The sequence below is a fragment of the Anolis sagrei genome, chromosome 3 (genome assembly GCF_037176765.1).
Source record: "Anolis sagrei isolate rAnoSag1 chromosome 3, rAnoSag1.mat, whole genome shotgun sequence".
Taxonomy (NCBI): domain Eukaryota; kingdom Metazoa; phylum Chordata; class Lepidosauria; order Squamata; family Dactyloidae; genus Anolis; species Anolis sagrei.
Window position 1 is genome coordinate 107,894,375 of NC_090023.1, and position 21,737 is coordinate 107,916,111.

Sequence of the window (21,737 nt, forward strand, 5' to 3'; positions counted from 1 at the left end):
ATAACAATTCGACAATGAAAACCCCTTGGGTGATCTTGGGCAAGTCGAACTTTCTCGGTCTCAGAGGAAGGCAAAAGCAAGCTCTTTATTGAAAAATCTTGCCAAGAAACCCCAATAATAGTTAGTGTCACCATAAGTCAGAAATTATCTGAAAGCACACAACAGTAACTAGTTGGCATTTCCACCTGTCCAGCATATAATTTTTTTCGTGTCAGGAGTTACTTGAGAAACCGCAAGTCGCTTCTGGTGTGAGGGAATTGGCTGTCTGCAAGGACATTGCTCAGGGAACGCCCAGATGTTTTACCATCCTGTGGGAGACTTCTCTCATGCCCCTGAATGAGGAGCTGGAGCTGACAGATGGGAGCTCACCCCGCTCCCCAGATTTGAACCGCTGACTTTTGGGTCTGCAGTCCTGCCAGTACAAGGTTTTAACCCATTGCACCACTGGTTATTCCTAGCATATAATTGAATATACTGAATTCTCTAGTTGTTTTCTCCACTCTGAAGATTCTCAAGGAAAAGATGCATTTGATTAGTTTGTTCTAACTTAAGTATCAAGATGCGTATGCACATATCTATCTTCATCTGTATTTGGTTGTACACATGGAAGCCTAGATCTAGATGAGTTGAGCAAGTGAGATTAAAGCCAAGTTCTGCATCAGCCAGGAACCAAATAACAACTGAAACTGAAGATGTCCTCTGGAAATGTGAGACTGTGTAGGTATTGAATACATGTATACAAATATATATGTTAAATCAGCACTGCACATTTGAACCTGTTATTTTGTTTTGCTAATCATTAATTATATTTTACAACCATTTAGGTATAACACATCAAGCATTTCCCAGATGATCATGTTTTAGTTTATTCTTCCACTGGCTGAAATTCCAGAAAATCACCTTTATTTACATTAGAACAATTGGATGCTGACAATATGATTAAGGAATAAAAGGTTGAGACAAGATGTAAAAAAGTAGTAAAATAAATTATATGTTTAGACAAACAAAATGTCAGCAGTATCAAAGTGATGCTCTTCCGTTGCCTATTAAAGACACTAGAAAAGCACAAAGGTGTATAAAAGAAGTGCTTTCAGAGATGAGCTGCCACTGTTTGTTCTCCCTCTGACATACTTTGTTTCATTGCTCATTTACATATCAGTATTTCCATATCCACTGGTGACATGTGAGAAAATATTTTATAAGATATTAGCATACAAAACATTGATAAAATGACACATTAAAAAGTGACAAAAACATTTTAAAATGCTATCTCATGAAAGGTAGATGCAACAATTTTAGACTTTTTCTGGTTTAAACATACAGGCAGAGTCAGTTCAGAAACCAAAATAAAATGAAACGAACAAAACAAATGCATTGTTGACACCTGATGGATTAGCAAACTGAAGAATAAATTATTGTGGCAGATCCATGGTAGACATAGGTGACATTTGAATTCCTAATAAGGTACTGGTGACCACTGCCCACACTTTCTCCCCTGAAAATGTCTATCTACTCCAAGTAACTGGAGTAGGACTGACCAATCTGACTAGGAGAAAAACTGTTGCTACAAATAGAAAGGGTCAAGAACACCTCTTCTATGTGCACATGCTGTGCTTTAAACGAGTAGTAGGGAAAGGCCGGCTCATAGGTTGCATACCTCTCACAAAGGTGTAGTCCTCCAAGGAATTACAGGGGAACCCTTGCAAAAATAAATTACTGAAAGATGTGACAGTGGATACAGATGTGCAAATTATGAACCTCATTCTACAAAGTACCTTGTAACCACTCATGATCCTGACATAAGTTGAGTGGGGCTCTTCCATAATAATTGAAATATATGTTCCTAATCAAAAGTACATGTTTCAGTTCAATAAAAAGATGGGCTCAGTTGCTAAAGTTTGTTATATAGCATTGCATTCATTAACTTACTTTAACCTGAACTATGAACCTGATCAGGGAAAATATTACCAGTATATGTGTCCTTTTTACTCCCTCTTCACAGATATAAAAACAGTTACCCTCTTTATAAGGCTTTGTTTCTTCTTTATTTTCCAGGACGGGGCCTCTGTAGTTAATGCAGTTTATAGAACACAATCAAATGCCTCAAATCTGACGGAAACAGACTTTAAAATATTCTGCTCATTTAACTGAATGGAAGTGCTGTAACATTTTCTGGAGTGTTTTATACAAAATGTAAACACGCTAAGAGCTATCAAAAATCAAATTCTACATTCTGTTCACTAGATTGTCCTATTCATGCCCTTTCGGCATCTCAAACCTACGCATATGATCATAAGACCACCATTTCAATTGGGGGAGCTATTTGATTGTGTAGTATGTCAATGATAATGCTGATAAAACTCACCCTGGTGGATTATATTTTAGTGATTATTATCATAACATACAATCAAATATGCACCCATTTGCAGTATGGAAATATAATTTTTTCCCATGTGCACAGAGAAGACCCACAGTTGAAAAGAGAACAAATGTTCTTCTCATTTTGCATAACACCAACAAATCCTTTCCCTAACACATAAACTACATTTGGGCATGGAGCCCAAATTACTGCTAGAAACTATAATAATAACACTAGTCCAGTTCTAAACACATAGAATTTGGAGACAGACACTAAATCTTAATATTGAAGTTTCTGTCCATGTTGTTTTTATTCTACATCTTCACTCTTCTCGGAGCCACCTCCTGGTGAATTGTCTGCCTCATACTTTCTGTCATAAGCCTCTTCAGGATATTTCTCAGCACAGTCATAGGACCTATTTGAACACCCCGTAGGTGTTCGAATGCGAACTCCTGGCTGGTACAGTTGCATTGCTGGTCGATCCTGTGTGATGGGGAAAACAAAGAGAAGATAAAGACTTTCAGGAAAATAAACATTTATCCACCTACAAGATCTCAAAATGACTTCATTGAGTGGTATAGACAACAGGAACTTTTGACAAACAGCTTTTACAAAGAAATAGTAAAAAAATCTAGATTATGATCTGACATTTATTTCACTTTTGGCTTCTGAAAGCCAAGTACTTGAAGCCCTTAGATGCAGTTCTAATAAACTATGATAGCCAAAGGCTTTAGTTGCAAATATGCAAAACACTAATCACCTGAACCATATTTATATTACCAACAGCAAAATTCTTTAAAAAATAGTCTTTTGGAAGTCTTCAGAATCACTTTTTTAAAAATACAACTTGTTTTAGTACTGAAGTCAAGCCTGTATGTTTTTGGCCTATTATCTGACCAACATCGATGCTATTGTAAATTAGACTCCTTTGGTTTTCCAATTGTATTAATTTACTAAGACATAAAATCTGAATTGTTTAGGGTAGATTGGATAAAGGTAAGGTCCTTAAGGACAATGTGTTGTCGAATGCTTTCATGGCCAGAATCACTGGGTTGCTGTGAGATCTGTTGGAAACTAGGCTACAAGCATATGGGCAATTTCAACAGAAAGGAGGAAACCATGAAAATAAACAAAATTGGGCTATCAGTGTTTTAAAAAACCTCTAAAATCAGGACAGTAAATAAAGAACAACACTCAGAAAACAATCAGGGCCAGCTAACACCTCCCAACAAAGAATTCCCCCAGGCAGGAAGCGGGCAGGCTTTGAAACTGCAAGTCCATTCAGTGCTAATCAAGGTGACCAGTTATAGCATTCACACTTGCCTCAAGCAGACAAGAGTTCTTTCTCCCACCCTGGAGATTCCACAGATATATAAACTCCACTTGCCTAGTTTCCAACAGACCTCACAACCTCTGAGGATGCCTGCCATAGATGTGGGTGAAATGTCAGGAGAGAATGCTTCAGGAACATGGCCATACAGCCTGGAAAACTCCCAGCAACCCACTGCTTATGGACAATTCAAATATACTCTTATGTATTTATTAAACTTGTTAAGCATTTAAAAAACAGAATTACATTAATGGTACTTCACAAAAGCAAGTGCTTTAAATATGCAATCACAGATTCACGTCATTGTTCACTGCTTCAACTGTGTAAAGTATGGAGATTTTCATACTTCTGAAAATCAAACTCTCTTTAAAAACTCATGCTGTTAAAGCAAATCTATGTGACCCTGAAGTAATTTTACTAATGAAAGATTATCCTAAATGAATAAAAGAACCTTATTTCTTATGCGCTCCTTTTTGGATGCCATGTCATCACACTTGTCCTCTTTACCCAGTTTGTCTACTGTGTCCACAGTGAAGTTGTAGTTGTAGTTCACTTTCTTCCCTCGATCTTGGTTGTATCCTTTTCCCCACTTCACCTCATCATCATTTCTTCTCACAAACTTGTCAAATTCATAGTGAGTTCTGTGCTTTCGGCCGTCTTCCAACCGATACCTTTGTCTCTCAGGTTCTTTGTCGCGAAATCTTCTGTCTGAATCTCGTTGTTCTTTATCACTATCATTCTGTGATCTGTGTTTATAACAATAACCGATCAAACTCAGAAAAAGAATATATAAAATTCAGACAATGGCAAAGAACATAAAGGGAGTTCTATTGGAGTTCATTTACAACTATATTCACAGGACAATCCAATTCAAGCCCCAGAGGCCTTATTTCTTGGGAAGAAGAACAAGCTTTCATACTTTCAACCAGTATGTTGTAACTCTTCTTGGTTTTACAGTTAATAACATGAAAAGAAAAACATTGTATTAATGTAAAGACCAATTTCACATTCAGGTAAGGAGAAAAAAAAGAAGGAGATTTACAGAGTAAAATCTCACATCCAAAATCTTATCATTTGGCTATAGAAGATTTCCTTCCAAACCTCAGTCCATCAATTCCTAACTGTTTAATTTTATGAATTAAAAAGTAAGTAGGCCAAAAGCAAAATAAAATATGTTGGTGCATAAAGAGGATTCCAAAACCCATGGTCAGGCAATACATTTATTATGACCATCCAGAACATTATAGAATAGCGAGCATGCATTCACTTCAACCATCCTGGTAAATATAGAGAACCTAAAGGGCTCTTCACTATTTTGCCTCATCAGTCCTTTATGATATAAGCAGAAACTGGATCTTAACAGCCTGATTGATGGGAACAAATTTGATGGATACATCCCAGTTCCACAAAAACATTTCACATAGGCCTGGCATAATGTGAAGATTCTCCAAATAAAGAAAATCTGTATAGTTTGGTTCAAAGTACTGAGACAGTGAAGCTATAGCTCAGTCAGCACTAGTCAAGTTTCATACATCTGTCCAAATGTATCTCCCTCTATGAACCATCTCAGAGGTTAAGATCTTCTGGGGAGGCCCTGCTCTCGGTCCCATAGGTGTGGCTGGTGGGGATGAGGGACAGGGCCTTCTCAGTAGTGGCCCCTCAGCTGTGGAACTCCCTTCCCAGCAAAATCAGATCAGCCCCCCCCCCCCCCCCAACCTTCATAAAGAAATTAAAAACATGGCTTTGAACAGTAACACAGTGCAATAAGTGAAGATGGGATATGTGCAAACATGACTGGAATGTCTCCTATGATTTTTGGATTGTGTGGTTTATTAATAATTGGTTTTAATGTTTATATGCTTTTTAATTTTATGTTTTTAATGTGTATGTTTATTTCATGTCTGTTTTATTTGGCACTGAATTGTTGCCTATTGTAAGGCCGCTCTGAGTCTTCTTCGGGTGATAAGGGCGGGGTATAAATACAGTAGATAAATAAATAATAAAATTTGGAGAACATTGTATGTTAGGGTAAGGACCTTGAATGTTCTAGAACTGGGGAGGAAAACATTTTTCTGTCAGCAGGGGTGAGGTTGCCTCTTGGAAGTAGCTCTCACTAGAATCATCAGTGAGCAAGTTGACTGATCATGAACACCCAGCCCCTTACTCCACTTTTCTTTTAAGAAGAGAAGGTTTTCCTCTTTCTATATAGAAAAGAAAGTGGGCTAAGATTATTGAGAGAAGAAATGAAGTATAGCATATTTTGCCACTATAGTGTATCCTATCCTCTTAAGATCCTTAAGATAGAAACGATTGAGGTTGGAAAGTTACTTTTAAGGAAAATTCAAAAATCTTTTGTACTTCTGCTCAATTATTGATGGCTCCAGTGTATCATTATATTCAGGCTTCTTATAAGTAATTTTTCAGTTCTGGCCATAGGCTGTCAATTGTGCCAAAGCAATTAAACACACTAGCATTGTTTAACATAGATTCATATATGCATATAAAGTCTCAGTGCCGTGTGGAGGGTTTTATGCATGAACTTCATAGATCAAATGTCACAAAGCTTTTCATATGACAGTGGATTCAGTTCTCAAACCGAAATGATGCTAGCACATATTCAATAATCAAATAATGAGATACAATGATACATTCTTATAATTCTTACAATCTATGTAATTCTAATAAAAAATAAGAATGCTTCAGCATTGCAAATTCTAGGACTCTAGTACCATAGGACCCCTGGTGGCGCAGTGGGTTAAACTGTTGGGCTGCTGAACTTGCTGACCGAAAGGTTGGTGGTTTGAATCCGGGGAGCAGGATGAGCTCCTGCTGTTAGGCCCAGCTTCTGCCAACCTAGTAGTTTGAAAACATGCAAATTTGAATAGATCAATAGGTACCGCTTCTGCGGGAAGGTAACTGGCCACGTGACCTTGGAGGTGTCTACGCTCAGAAATGGAGATGAGCTAGACTTAATGTCAGGGAAAACCTTTACCTTTACTTAGTTCCAGACATAGAAACATGTTGATTCCTCAATATACAAGAAGAAATATCAGAAAATCATGTTCCAATTTGGTCTAAAATAAGGCAAAGTGATTATTTGATTTAAAAACTCAAGGCATCAAGTTAAGGTATGACTTACTTTTCTTTAACTTCCTTTAGTGAACCTTCCTGTGGCTTGGATTTTATATTCCCGTGTCCTGGTGACTTCTCCCATTTGCTGTCGTCAATGTCAGCTTTTTCTTTTTCTCTGTGCTTTTCTGAGGTTTGCTCATCTCCTTTCTCTGGCTTCTTAAGAAGCTAAGAAATATTTGATTTTGTCTATTAAAATATCAGTTGCTCTTCACTGAACAGATACCATGATAATGAACAAAGTATAATATGAAATATTTGTTCAATCACAAAATACAATTAAGTTGGCTAACATACAATAACAAAATCAATTCTAGCATGTTAGCAAATACATAGTAAATCAGCTCCCTAACTTAAAATGCCTGGGGAAACAGAAGTTTTAAGCTGACTTGTAAATGTTTTCAAAGTCAGCACATAAGACTCTTTCTAAAGTGTCTGCTGAATACTGTGTGGTAAATGTGAAGAGAGATGTCCCATTCTAACAAATGGGACATAAAAGAGAAGGCATTATTTCTCTCCATATTTACCACACAGTATTCAGCAGACACTTTGGGAAGAGTTGTATCTGTTGATTCTAAGACAAAAGAAGATTCATATATGAAAAAACCCACAGTTTTTCAGGAATTTTACCTCAAGATACTCAAGACTTTGAAGAAGAAGAAGCCTTGAATCAGTCACTAGAATTAATGTCCTAGAGTTCACAAAAACATATTGGAGACCACACTAGCCTGCTCTGAAATATAGATTGATGGCAGTGATGATAAGTACTCCAGAACAATGCTGATCTGTCTCTCTAGTTCAAATTCAAATTCAAACTCAAATTCAGATTAAAAGCTGATAGGTCAGAAATATTCCTTCTGCCATATATTCCTATATGGCAAGAAACCATTTCCAGTCCTCCAGGCTGCATTGGTTCTGCTGCACAAAGGTGTCCAGGTCAACAACATTTGGATAGGCTCCATCCAGTCCAGCCATCTGTCGATCCATACAGGTCTCAGTGACACTTATTAGGTCAACCCCTTTACCCACAATTCACAATAACAGGTTATCTTATTCTGTCATCAAAAAGCCACACCACTAAGACAGAGGGCAGGTTTACAAGGCAACCCCCACCCATCCCAATAAAACTAGTTGGAAAGAAAACTGGAAAAAATGATAAATTGGAGGTGCCTTTTTTTCTTTTTCCCTTAACTGGCTAGCTCAGCCCACCTTTCCATACTTCTCTCTGGACCCCAATGCATGGACACCTAAATCCAGAGTGGGTCTGAAGCATTGTTGCTTTGGACTGACCCCAAATTCAGTTGGGGTGCTTACATTTATCCACTCCTGAATCGCAGCAACAGGAACAGAGTCCTGATTGTTCAATTGGGCTGAACCCAGTTTAGCCTACTGGATAGTCACCCTTACCCTTTGTATCATTTGTCACTGCTCTGGAAAGCTTCTGGCCATCACCAGATGCTTCTACTGCTGTCAGCAAAGGTGCCTTTACAATTTGGATAAAGAAGGGGGGAAAGGAAGGGGTGATCCCTTTCTTTTCTCCTGGCTGGAAGAGCTCTGGAGATCTGTTGCTGTCACTGCAGCAACAAACAGAAAGTAAGTGCCATCCTTTTTATTGCTGGGGAAATGACAACACTGGCCTGTGTGAACAACACCCCTAGTTCTGAATCAGAACCAGCCCAGCTGTCCACACAAACCCCAGAATCTCAAGCTAGTGCAGATACAGAGACTTCTACTAATAATAAACAGGTTAACTAGTTTTACCTTACATTGGGGACTAGAAGTCCTTGAACATCATCTGGATGCCTAGGAGCAACTTTTAGCAAGACTCCGGCTTTGTGGCCCATAAAGAAGGGTCTTCTACCTAAGTTTACTACAATTTTCCTCACAACTTTCCACATTATTCACAGTACTCACACCGGGACCGTTGTGCAGCTGGCTGGGAGTCAGCTGCATTAAGATCACTACTGACTGAAAAGTCATGAGTTCAAAGCCAGTCTGGGTCGGAGTGAGCTTCTGACCAATTTGTGTAGCTTGCTGTTGACCTTTGCAGCCCGAAAGACAGTTGAATCTGTCAAGTAGGAAATTTAGGTACCGCTTATGCAGGGACGCTAATTTACGATGCCATAAAAAATTCCAGAAAGCATGCAAAGAATGAGGAAGTACTTCATCAGTATCACAAATGGACAGTGAAGTGACAGCTCCCCTGGTGGCCAGAATACCCTCATGAAAAAGCTGGAATGTTAAATAGCCTCTGTGTGTCTGTCTATATATGTTGCATGTCTATGGCATTGAATGTTTGCCATGTATATGTACATTGTAATCTGCCCTGAGTCCTCTGTGAGGTGAGAAGGGCAGAATATAAATATTATTATTATTATATTTCTTATTTTACTCTATTATAATTTCATTACATTTATTATTTCATTCTATTATTATTACATTTCCTATTTTCTCTATTATTGTTGTTATTACATTTACATTATTTTCCTCTATTATTATTTTATTACATTTATTATTTTACTCTCTTTATTATTACTGAAATGATACATAAGCGCATTTATATTGAATAAGGTTAGAATAATGGTTTAATTAGAATTGGACAGTCTTATCTTAAATTACAGTTTTATGTACTGTAAATATTCAAAAACATTTAACCTACTGATGCCTCGATTCATGTAATTTTATTGGTGTCTATTTTTATTTTGAAATTTACCAGTAGCTGCTGCATTTCCCACCCTCAGCTTATACTTGAGTCAATACATTATCCCAATTTTTTGTGGTAAAATTAGGTGCCTCAGATTATATTTGGCTTGGCTTATACTCGAGTATATATGGTAAGTTGAGGATACATATTAAACTAAAATGTTGAAACTCCGCATAATTGTAAGGCCAGCAATAGCTTTAAAACATTTTCTGTTTCAAAATTACCTTTATCCTTATTTCTTTTTCAGCAATTTTCTTTTGCTTTTCAGCTTCTTTTCTTTTACGTCTTTCTTCCTCTCTGCGTTTCCGTTTTTCATCCTCTCTTAGCCGTTTCTTCTCCGATTCCCTTCTTCTTCGTTCTTCTCTTTTTTCTTCTCGGATTCTCTAAAATGTTGGAAATGTTCAATGTAGATTTATACAAGTATTAAAAAGAACTTGAAACACAACACTTAAACTGGAGTCCAAAACAAACATACCTGTTTTTCTAATTTTCTATTTTTAATATATTCCAAAAGTGGTGTTGTTCTTCTAGCTAAAACACAAAAAATGTGATGTATAGTGCTCCATTCCTAATATAAATATATTTTGTGTTTGATTTTTATCATTAAGATTTAACATTGTAATTATTAAGTAAGCAATCATGAACACTGTTTCATATGGGTTTTCTGTAATAAAGCATTTTCACATTTCTGTTACAAACAGGTCATTTGTTCTTTTTTTAGTCCATACATCATTAATGATAAACCAATTTTTGAGATTATTTAACATGTCTAACTATTCACATTTAATGCACACAATTAATACAACGCATAGCACTGCTTCTTAAGCTATCTAACATAGAGAACCAGCAGAGGGTTCCCCCCAATTGCCAGGGACCAGTGCCACATTTGTGACTTTTGACTGGAACTGTTACTTTCTTTCCTGGAAACTTTCTATGGACTGGCATCAGATCACAGATGCCCCTGTTGAAAAGCAGTGATGTATACAATAAAAATACTATACTGTTTCCATAAATATTGTTCTACAGCTTTCAACACTTTGGAGAAGAAAAATGGTTATGCTGCAAAATATGTTTGCTTCATCTTTCCCCTGACTGGTGGTTTCGTTGCATTTATCTTTTAGCTTGGGCCTGAAATGTCACTTATTGTGTATGATCAAAATTTTCTAGTTGCACATTTCAATGCATTTATCATTATAGTTCAGGTTTTTAATGGGAATGTTTCTTGCTTTTCAGAACTTCATTTCCAAATATGCACTGAGCTATAATTAGCTAGTAGCACAGGAAATAACTTTAAGTAAAATTAATAATTTATTAGTAACTTGATCCTCCTTTTTAATTTTACTTAATTTAAATTATGGTTCAGAGTAATAGATATTTTAAAGTGCCTTCCTAATTTGTAGGAAGACTTTGTACATACTAGAGCAGCACAGACACAAGTTTTACGTTGTCTAATCACTTAGAGGTTTTTTGTGTGAGAGTGTCAGGAGTGACTTCAGAAACTGCAAGTTGCTTCTGGTATGAGAGAATTGGCCATCTGTAAGGACATTGCCCAGGGGACGCCTGGATGTTTGATGTTTTACCATCCTTGTGGGAGGCTTCTCTCATGTCCCTGCATAGGGAACTGGAACTGACAGAGGGAGCTCAACCTGCTCTCCCTAGATTTGAACCACTGACCTGTCGGTCAGCAGTCCTGCCTGCCGACACAAGGGTTTAACCCATTGTGCCACCAGGGGCAATTTCACTTAGGTAAACTGGTTGAACCACGTGGCTTCTTCTTATGCAAATAAGCATATTAGTCTGTAGTGTCAGTTGAAGCCATAATGGGAGGCATCCACATAATTGAATAAATCACATGAGTCTAAATTCAATTGTTAATTTAATCTATTAACAATTGATCTAATGGTTACTTGGTTACCTTATGTTTGCTCCATAGTTTAAATGGTTCTACTATATTTGGAATTAATAACTGGTTTTCTTTATAAAGATATTATGGAAGTATCACATGACCAAGGCTATAAGATTTCGGTGTCTAACCTTTAGTTCACAGGCCTAACCTCTTACATATACATAGACTAGAAATCAATGGTCTCTTCCATTATGATTCTATGAATCAGAAACTACTTTTCATCTCTTTAAGTTGTGTCTAATTTGTTCCTTCTTAGAACTGCACATTATTACTGTAATTATCTTATTGCCATAGTTATCTGAATTTCTTCCACAATTTTGATTAAACAATATATAGTACTACATGTTGCTGTTGTGTGCCTTCAAGTCATTTCAAATGTATGTCAAACCTATCATGGGATTTTCTTGACAAGACTCATTCAGAGGAGGGTTGCCTTTACTTTTTGTTACACTGAGAGAGTGTGACTTGCCCAAGGCCACACAGTGGGTATGCATGGCTGAGCAGACCCTGGCATCCTGAGCTGGAGTCCAATATTCAAACCACTATACCATGCTGGCTCTTTGTACCACATATTGGGGGGAAAGATAGACCTATCCACATAGTTTAACCCAGTGGTTCCCAACCTTTTTTTGACCAGGGACCACTTCACCAGAAACCACTTTGACCAGAGACCACTCTCCAACATTAGGACCAAAAGGGTTACAAATCAGTTTTTGGTCAATTTTAGGTTTTATTTGGTTATTTGGGGTGCCAATTCAGAATTGGATGGACCACATCAGTCTAGTTTCTGATACAGAACATATGCCATCCAGTAGTCACTATCTGCTCGCCTACAGAAAACCATATTTAATAATCTAGAGCTGATGTAGTAGTAGTAATATTTCGTGGATAGTCAGCCTCTCCCTTCCCAACATCCCCGTTGCCTTGGCACTATAAGAGGGTTTCATGAGACCAATTGCTCTTATTGCCGTGTGGTTTCAAGGCAACAGTGAAGTAATGGTGAGGCCACGGACCATATTTTCGTTCTTTTGGACCACTGGTGGTCCACGGGCCACAGGTTGGGAATCACTGGTTTAAAATAATGAAACACACTAAAAGCTAAATATTTTTGTAGTGGTAAGAACAACAAAACAATCTCATTATCAACCAGTACTGAATGGTTAGTAACTCCCTTTCTTAATGGCTATTTCTACATAAAACAGAAATTGTACTTTTAAATGAAATATTTCATTTGCTGGGATGATTTTGATCTCTTTATACTCCAAACACATAGCATTAATTTCTTCCATAGAGTTTGATTCAATGCCTAATGTCCTTTAGTAAAATTTCAAATGTTAAAAAGTAGATCATGAGAAAGGCTTAAATACTAAAGAACAGTCTTCTTCTCACGGTAAGTTTATGAAGCAGCATAAGTTAGAAATATATGTATTTTCATTCCTCATTTGGATTGCTTATGATTCCCTTACTTATGGAAGAGATCAGTACATAATGCAAGTCTTGAAATAATCCCCTATAGAGATCCACAGTAATGCTTTATAATCTCCTATAGAGGTTCACAGAAATATTTGACCCTCACTAAGAGAGTGTCTAACCAACCTTACATATACATCTGACTGTATGTTCTGAGAGCACTAGCTAATGTTAAATAATGAAGAAAGACTAGTCTCCTTATTAGGAACTCATGCAATGGCACCAGACATAGTCTTCATTTAATACTCATAATTTCAAGAAAACTAATAAATGGGCAAATAAAATATAATTTTTAAACTATCAGTTACGGGATGGAAAAATAATCTTAACAGACCAATGAGTTCCCTTGTTTTTGCTTCAATTTCTCCTAGCAGGGTCTCAGGGTTGGCACTTATTTTTTCTTCTTCAGCACAATAACTTTCTAAAAATTTTCTATATTCTGGATCTGTAAACAAAAGACATTGGAAAGAAAATGAAGCACATCATGCCATCTACGGTATTACATCAGATACCACAAAACTTCAAGCTGTCAAGAAATGTTTGTATACAAAAAGATTTACCATCTTCTATGCTTCCAGCTTTAGCATCTTTCTTCTTTAGCTTCTTTTTAGAAATCTTTTGGAATGGTGCAAACTCAACCACAGCGGGATATTCTAAACCTTGGAGAGATTACAAATGACATGAATAATTAAAGGTAGAAGGACATAAACTTTAAGACTGAAGGAATCTTGCTTATTTCCTTCTTGAATTGTACTCCTTCCAGATAAAATTATCACAATTGAAAGGGGTTGTTCTTTTGCTCCCTAAATTGACCAAAACATTCCTTTTTTTCAGAAGAGGAAATCTGCACCTACAGATAAATTATAGCTTTCTCAACCCACAGCTCTGCTTGGTATTGCTCTTACTTGTTGTGTAAATTTGCATTGGTGGACTTTAGTGTTATATATAAATAGTGCTGCATCAGAACCAGTGTAACACAAGTGCACCAACATCTCTTCCATTTATATTTATTTAAATTCGGAAGAAATACACTTCTCAATAAATATATCAGCAAATATTCTATAGCTGGGCTATCAAAGTACAATTATTTGATAATGTAGAGTATACATATACAGGCAGTCTCCGGGTTACAAACATCTGATTTACAAACGACTCATAGTTAACAACAAGGGTGAGACAACAGGAAGTAAGAGAAATCTACCCGTTAGAAGTGAAATTCACTCCTGGAAGAGTTATCATGTGAAAGTGAAGCTTTCTCACCTATCCTTGTTGCCACAACAAGCCACATTTTTCAAAATCTTCTGAACACGGGCACAGACAGCAGAACAAACACCACAGGGCTGTTAACCTTTCCCTATGATAGCCAAGGTTAGCACATATATGTATGTATACATATATGGGCACAGACAGCAGAACAAACACCACAGGGCTGTTAACCTTTCCCTATGATAGCCAAGGTTAGCACATATATGTATGTATACATATATATGCACACACACACACACACAAATGTTCTGACTTACATACTCACTTTAAGAACAAACCTACAGAACCTATCTTGTTTGTAACTTGGAGACTGCCTGTACTTCATTTTAAAGTAATTTATTAATCATGTTAGAACATCATTTTCTGTGCAAAATGTCAATAGACCCTGATTTTGTCTTTCACTAGGTTACAAAATTGAAAATATTGATTTTATTTCTTCTACAACCCAGCCTGCTCAAGGCAATTTCTCAGCCATTTCTCAGGGGATCCAATTGTGGAAATGAATTGGCACGAATCTTTAACAAAGATATCTCTAAAAAGACTTTCAGCTTGTGAAAGTAAACTACACATTCATCCATGTTGGTGTCTGCTCAAGTCAACAAATGTAATATAAACCATGTTATATTTCAGAGGTTGCAAAAACAAAACCCAATCCCATGTATATGTTTTTGAACTTTTGACTGCAAACACGTGTGCATGCACACACATAGGACCTCATCACACTAGAGAATGGATCCACTTTAAATCCGATTTCTGCCTCTTGCAGAATTCTGGGTCTTGTAACTTAGGGAGGGCAGGTCCTGGGTCTCATTAAACTACAGACCCCAGAATTCTGCAGGAGGCAGAAACCGGATTTAAAGTGGATCCATGCCCTATCTAGCGTGATGAGGCATATAGATTGATGCACACAATTATGGGTAGCCTTTACCAAGACTTAATTATAATGGGAACTTTTAACTCCTTCCCCCCCCCCCCCAATTTATCATATGGAAAAATTAGCTGCTGTTTACCAAAAATGAACCAAAAATGGGGTTCATGGAAATCACCATACAATTCTGTAGTTCCTCAAACGAGATGATAATAGGTTACCTTTACTGTCAATGAAGACATATCCATCAAAGCGATCTCTAAAGAGAAGGATGTCATCAGGATTTCTGAAATTGATATACGCCCTTGAGTAGAGATGAGGATAAAGACTGCAACAAAAATTAATATCTCCTGTTATTTGTATTCCAAATGGAAGAATGGGTGGAAGTATGTGCCCTGAGTCCCCCAGCAGCCCTGAGTCCCCCTAGGGGTTGAGAAATTAAAATGTTCAAAATAAATAAATATGTGTCATCTCAAAGAAATTATAAAAATGATTACAAAACAGATATTTCTTAGATAATGGCAGGGATTTAATATGTACAACTATTAAGTGGACTTATGTGTGTGGGAAATAGAACTGAACAGACAAAAAAAAGACTGCAAGTTTTAGAAGGATGATATGCTAGGCCATAGAAAAATGAATCTTGAAAGGAAGGCAACCTTAGTGGCACACAGACTTGGGGACTCAAACCACCACCCTGTAGGAAGACCACTGCAAGACTGACTAAAGCTGTAACATTCATTTCCCTTATCCTAGGGGCTTTTTAATGACATATGTCATGATAAAAAAGACTAGATAAGGAACAAATATATTTTTCACTGTTGCACAACAAAGAACGTTTATGATTCTCTCTGTATTAGAAATGGATAATCCTAAAATTGAGGTGACAACATGTGATCCCATATCAAATGCCATTTTCATTCACAGAGATGGTAAGTACATTTGCCTCACCTGGGATCCGAAGTACAAAATTCAAAGTAATCATGAGCAGGAAGAGGATGGAGTTGTTCTTCCAGTTGCTCTTTGGTAAAACTAGGAGGCAGCCGGCGTATAACTACCTGCAAATATCACATGAAAAACTGAGGATGCTCTCAGTGGGATCTCTTCCAATGCATGCAACACTACAAAAACAAACATTATTTGCATTTCATGTCTGGAAAAATGTACTCGTTACATTACTACAGGGCTAAGCATCTTGTGAAGCTCCACATGTTATTGGATTTCAACTCCCATACTGGCTAGAACTGATGGGAGAGAGAGTCCAAAAACATCTTAAGAGTCTCAAACTGTGCATTCCACCTTTATTTCTACAAGTTGAAATGATGTTCCATTCTTCTGCCACTCACTAATAGCTAGACTCAAGGTCAATCATTTGCAATGCTTTTCCTCAGCACAATCCTGTTCTATTTGAAATGGACAATGCTGTGTCAAATCTACACTTGGGATATTTTTCTCCTGCTTTGGTTTCCAATGTAATGGGGAATGGGGTGGAGAAACATTACACCCGGCCAGACAATCCTACCAGGATTTCTTCCTGTCATTGATAGTAAAATTGAATTAGCAACAACAACATAAAGAAACCCGGTAGAGTTAACACAGTGTGTTGGTTTGAGTGCTGGACTAGGACTCTGGGAGACCAAGTTATGAATCCCCACTTGGCCATGCAAACCTTGATGACTTTGGACAAATCAGATTTTCTCAGTCTCTGAGAAAGGAATGATCACTCACCTCTGGACAAGTCATGTCAAGAAAACATCATGATGAATTCACCATAAACCAGAAAGGATTTGTAGACAAACAACAACAAATGTTAAAGGTCTAAATCCCAACTAGAGCATGCCCACTGAAACAGTGGAACAAACATATGCATCCAGTTACAACAGGACTAACAATCTTCTGGATGACCCTGGGCAAATCACCTTCTCTCAGCCTCAGAAGAAGGGTAAGGGGATCTCTCTTCTGATCATAACTTCTGATCTCATGTTAGGTTCACCTTAGAGTTACCATGAATCATATATAACTTGAAGGCACACAACAACAGCAAAAACCAAACAACAACAGCAACAAAAATCCTCCATCTTGGTGGGGGGTGGGGGTGGGCAGTCTTGCGGCAAATAAAGATGAGATTGGGACTATATAGGCTCCTTTCTTTAACAGGTGCTCAGGATCTAAATAAGGCATCCTGCCTAGTCCAAGGCTACTAACAGTACTGGTGCCTCTGGCCAGGGTCCTGAACCTGGCCAGAGCCACATACTGCAGCATCTCCACTTTTTTACCTTGCATATACATGATGCCCCCCACACACACACACACTTTTACACATCAATAACAGCTTATAATTCTGGATATCTCTATCTATCTATCTATCTATCTATCTATCTATCTATCTATCTACATACTCCCAAATATATACTCTTAACAAGATTAACAATCACTATAGTTAAAGCAAACTTTGCTTTTGCATTTTATACCAGGGACAATATTTTAGTCTATTGTATACAATGGGACTTGAGCACTCAGGGATTTTGGTGTCCACTGGGAGACCTAGAATCTAACCCTAGTGAATACCAAGTGTTCACTATACACATTTACTGGTGTGTGTGTGTGCGCCCCTTCATGCCTCTTGGCATCTCATGGAGATTTCATTAATTGTCCACAGAATTTTCTTAGGAAAGAATACTCAAATAATGGTTTTGCATCCTGGTTTCCCATCCAGGTATTAACCAAGGTTGACCCTGCTTAGCTTCCAAGACCAGACAGGATCTGGTTGGTTTAGGGTTCCTATCATTGGGGGTGGTGGTGGAGGGGGAGACTTTGCTCTCCCATATCAGCTGGTGGCCCACCTGTATTCCCCACCTCCTTTTAGAAATGTCCCCCTTTTACTCCCTCTTTCCTTCCTCCCTCCCTGCTTCTCTACCTCCCCCCTCTCCCTCTTTTCCCCTCTCCCTTTCTTTCAACCCCTCCCTCCTCTATTTTTTCACACCTTCCCTCCCTCATTCCTTCCTTTTCTTTTTTCCCTTCCCTCCTCCTCCTTTCCTTTTCCTCCCTCCCTCCCTTTCTTCCTTCCTTCCTTCCTTCCTGCCTTCCTTCCTTCTTTGCTTCTCTCCTACCTTCTCTCAAAGGTTTTCCCTTTGACATTAAGTCCAGTCGTGTGTGACTCTGGGGTGTGGTGCTCATCTCAATTTCTAAGCCAAAGAGCCAGCGTTGTCTGTAGACATTTCCAAGGTCATGTGGCCAGCATGACTGCATGGAGTGCCGTTACCTTCCCGCCAGAGCGGTACCTATTGATCTACTCACATTTGCATGTTTTCCAACTGCTAGATTGGCAGAAGCTTGAGGCTGACAGTGGAAGCTCACTCCGCTCCCCGGATTCGAACCTGCGACCTTTCAGTCAACAAGCTCAGCAGCTCGGTGCTTTAACCCACTGCGCCACTGGGGGCTCATATTGTCTATATGTATAGACTATATACTATACTATTAGCATAACAAAATATTAGTATTATATATTATTATATTGTACTATACCACCATACTGCAATATTATTAGTAATATAATATATAATATATAATTATATTATTATACCACAATACATATACCTCCAGTATATATAATATTCCCTGTCCCCTACTTCTTTCCCTGATTTTTTCTTACCTTCCTTCTCTCCCCTTTCCCCTTTCCTTCCATCCTTCTCTTTCTTTCGCACCTTCCCTCCTTCTTTTCCTTCCCTTTCCCTCCTTCTTCCTTCCTTCTTTGCTTCCCTCCCTCCCTCTTTCTCCCTCCCCTTTCCCTCCACGCCTCCTTTTCCCTCTCCCTCCTTCATTTCCCTTCCTCCTCTTTCTCCTTCCTTCCTTCCCTCCCTCCTCCTGCGTGCCGCTGTCCCTGGTGCTGAAAGGAAAGCCTCCCTTCCCTCCTCACTTTACTCAGCGCCGCTCTTTTCTCCTCCCGCTGCGGCTGTTTCCCCGCGGTGGAAGGCGCTGGAGGCGGCGGCGGGGGCGGGGGCGGCAGGAAGGTCGGGGGCGACGGCGGAGGCTGCGGAGGGGGGCCCGGGGGCGGCGGCGGAGGCGGGCTGCCCGGCACCCGGCGCGGAGAGTCCCGCACCAGCGGCGCCTCCATCCCTCTCTCCGGGGGGCGAGGCCACTGTCAGGCAACAGGAAGCATCGCGAGAACGGCGGGTCCTTCCTCAGAGGGTCTCGCGAGAAGGGAAGGGTCCACTGCGCGAAGGGGGGGGGAGAGGGAGTTTCAAGGGATCCACAGGGATGTTGCTCAGGCACCTCCTATTGGCTGCGGCGCATTCCGAGGAGGAGGCCACGCAACGTTGCTCACAGCCTCTTAAGATTTATATCAGGCATGGGCAAACTTGAGCCCTCCAGGTGTTTTGGACTTCAACTCCCACAATTCCTAACAGCCTACTGGCTGTTAGGAATTGTGGGAGTTGAAGTCCAAAACACCTGGAGGGCCCAAGTTTGCCCATGCCTGATTTTTATGACTCCTTTTGTCTCCCATTCTCTTCATCTAAATGACTTAATGTCAACTTCAGCATATCTGCAGGTAGAACAGTGGTTCTCAACCTGTGAGTCCTCCCAGGTGTTTTTGGCCTACAACTCCCAGAAATCCCAGCCAGTTAGGATTTCTGGGAGTTGAAGGACAAAACATCTGGGGACCCACAGGTTGAGAACTACTGAGATATAGCATCCCTTGCAGGATGTGTGTTAACATTTCTGATTCCCCCCCCCCCCATTTTTTTTTTTTTGGAAATTCAGATTTAGATGATCTTAAAACAAAGGCATGACTGCTTCAGCCACCCACGTAAACAATTCTGAATTTTGAGCATCCTAAACCCCATCCCCAAAAGCAGCAACATATTGTATCTGTTTATAATGTATTTTGGTGATTTTAAAAAAAAATAAATGTCATATCAGTCACAGTTCTTTTACAGATTCTCTGTTCTTAGTGGTTAAACCCTTGTGCTGGCAGGTCAGAGGTTTGAATCCAGGGAGAGTGCAGATGAGCTCTCTTTGCCAGTTCCATCTCCACATGAGGGAACATGAGAGAAGCCTCCCACAAGGAGGGTAAAACATCAAAAACATCCAGGCGTCCCCTGGGCAACTTCCTTGCAGACAGCCAATTCTCTCACATCAGAAGCAACTTACAGTTTCTCAAGTCGCTCCTGACATGAAAAAAAAACCTGTTCTTACTCAGTCTTGCTTAGGTTTTAGATTTAAAACAGATTTTTATGTTTCATAACCAGTGAATTAAAGTGTTTTTGAAAGTCTGTTTATAATGTATTTTGGTGATTTAAAAAAAATTAAATGTCATATCAGTCACAGTTCTTTTACAGATTCTCTGTTCTTAGTGGTTAAACCCTTGTGTTGGCAGGTCAGAGGTTTGAATCCAGGGAGAGTGCAGATGAGCTCTCTTTGCCAGTTCCATCTCCACATGAGGGAACATGAGAGAAGCCTCCCACGAGGAGGGTAAAACATCAAAAACATCCAGGCGTCCCCTGGGCAACTTCCTTGCAGACAGCCAATTCTCTCACATCAGAAGCAACTTAGTGTTTCTCAAGTCGCTCCTGACATGAAAAAAAAACCTGTTCTTACTCAGTCTTGCTTAGGTTTTAGATTTAAAACAGATTTTTATGTTTCATAACCAGTGAATTAAAGTGTTTTTGAAAGTCTGTTAGAACACTTTCATGTGTTGTGTCTACTCTTTACTCCCCAAATAAATCTTTACCAGTTACATATTACAAAATAAAGCCATCAAAGCAACTTAGATAGGGGGCTACACATTATGGAGGTCTGAGGTCATTTTTGAACATCAAATTTACATAAAACCAACATGCATTTTTCCAAGTTTTTTGACCCTTAATTTTTCCATTCTACAATTATACTCTACTACCAGGTCAACTATTATTCCACTTTTATTACCTGTGAGGGAGCAAACTGTGAATCTCCTTCATGTAGAATGGGGCAATTTTAACACTTGACACAATTAGTATATGTGATCAACACCAGGTTGAGCTCCCATCTTTCAGGTCCAGCTTCCTATGCAGGGACATGAGAGAAGCTTCTTACAGGATGGTAACACATCCAGGCGTCCCCTGGACAACGTATCTGCAGAGGGCCAATTTTTTCTCACAAGTCACTTCTGACATGATAAAAAAAAACCCCACCAGAATGTTGCCACAGCACCACCCCTTCTCTCTGCTCTTCCCCATTCTATGCCTTTATGGGACTCTCTTTACAATACTACAGTTCTGAGAACTGCAGCTCTTCAGAGATTTGCATAAAAGGTCAATAGATTAGCATGAGATAGTCAGAAAATGAAATCATTTGCTGATTCCTGGAACACTCTGACATGCAGGTAAATTAACCTTTACATCTATTTCTCTAATTAACCTGCTTGACCCTCACCACGAACTTAGCTTTTCTATTATGTCTCTTTAGACTTCCTTGTTCTTTTATTGATTCTCCTTTAAGGAAGTCTTACTGACATTTTAATACAATGGTCAGTATCTAACTATGACATTTTGCTAATGCAAATACCACATTCCCAAGGGAATCCTAGCTGAAGACTAGGAATGGACCATGGCAAAAAAAAATATTTAAAGGCTACAGGGATGCACTGCAACATATTTAAAAAAGAGATTCTGGACAGCTGAAAACTTCTAGGGCCACTGTTTCTTTGGTTAGTAAGGGCTTCTTTGG

General features: G+C 38.9%; 1 protein-coding gene across 3 annotated transcripts; it reads right to left on the minus strand.

Annotated features, from left to right (window-relative positions):
• Positions 1-841: 841 nt before the first annotated feature.
• On the minus strand, positions 842-19,161 carry UPF3A (UPF3A regulator of nonsense mediated mRNA decay). Of its 3 annotated transcripts, none has more exons than XM_060769672.2 (10): positions 18,949-19,161; positions 15,984-16,090; positions 15,254-15,360; positions 13,459-13,557; positions 13,233-13,343; positions 9,998-10,053; positions 9,747-9,905; positions 6,829-6,986; positions 4,141-4,435; positions 842-2,842 (listed from the first exon to the last, which is right to left on the minus strand). In XM_060769672.2, the coding sequence occupies exons 1-10, from the start codon at positions 19,144-19,146 to the stop codon at positions 2,669-2,671; spliced, it is 1,464 nt and encodes a 487-aa protein (XP_060625655.2). In that variant the 5' UTR covers positions 19,147-19,161; the 3' UTR covers positions 842-2,668. The 3 variants fall into 3 exon arrangements, with proteins under 3 accessions (XP_060625655.2, XP_067322948.1, XP_060625656.2); XM_067466847.1 differs by lacking the exon at positions 18,949-19,161 and adding an exon at positions 18,685-18,768; XM_060769673.2 differs by having other exon boundaries at positions 2,651-2,842; positions 4,197-4,435.
• Positions 19,162-21,737: the final 2,576 nt, after the last annotated feature.

Excerpts from the sequence above, each read along its gene's own strand:
- UPF3A (XM_060769672.2), bottom strand. The coding sequence starts at position 19,146 with ATGGAGGCGCCGCTGGTGCGGGACTCTCCGCGCCGGGTGCCGGGCAGC. Across the intron at positions 13,558-15,253 it reads TGTCTTCATTGACAGTAAAG|GTTTAGAATATCCCGCTGTG; the intron begins GTAACCTATTAT and ends AATCTCTCCAAG. Across the intron at positions 2,843-4,140 it reads AGGAGCGCATAAGAAATAAG|GATCGACCAGCAATGCAACT; the intron begins GTTCTTTTATTC and ends CCCATCACACAG.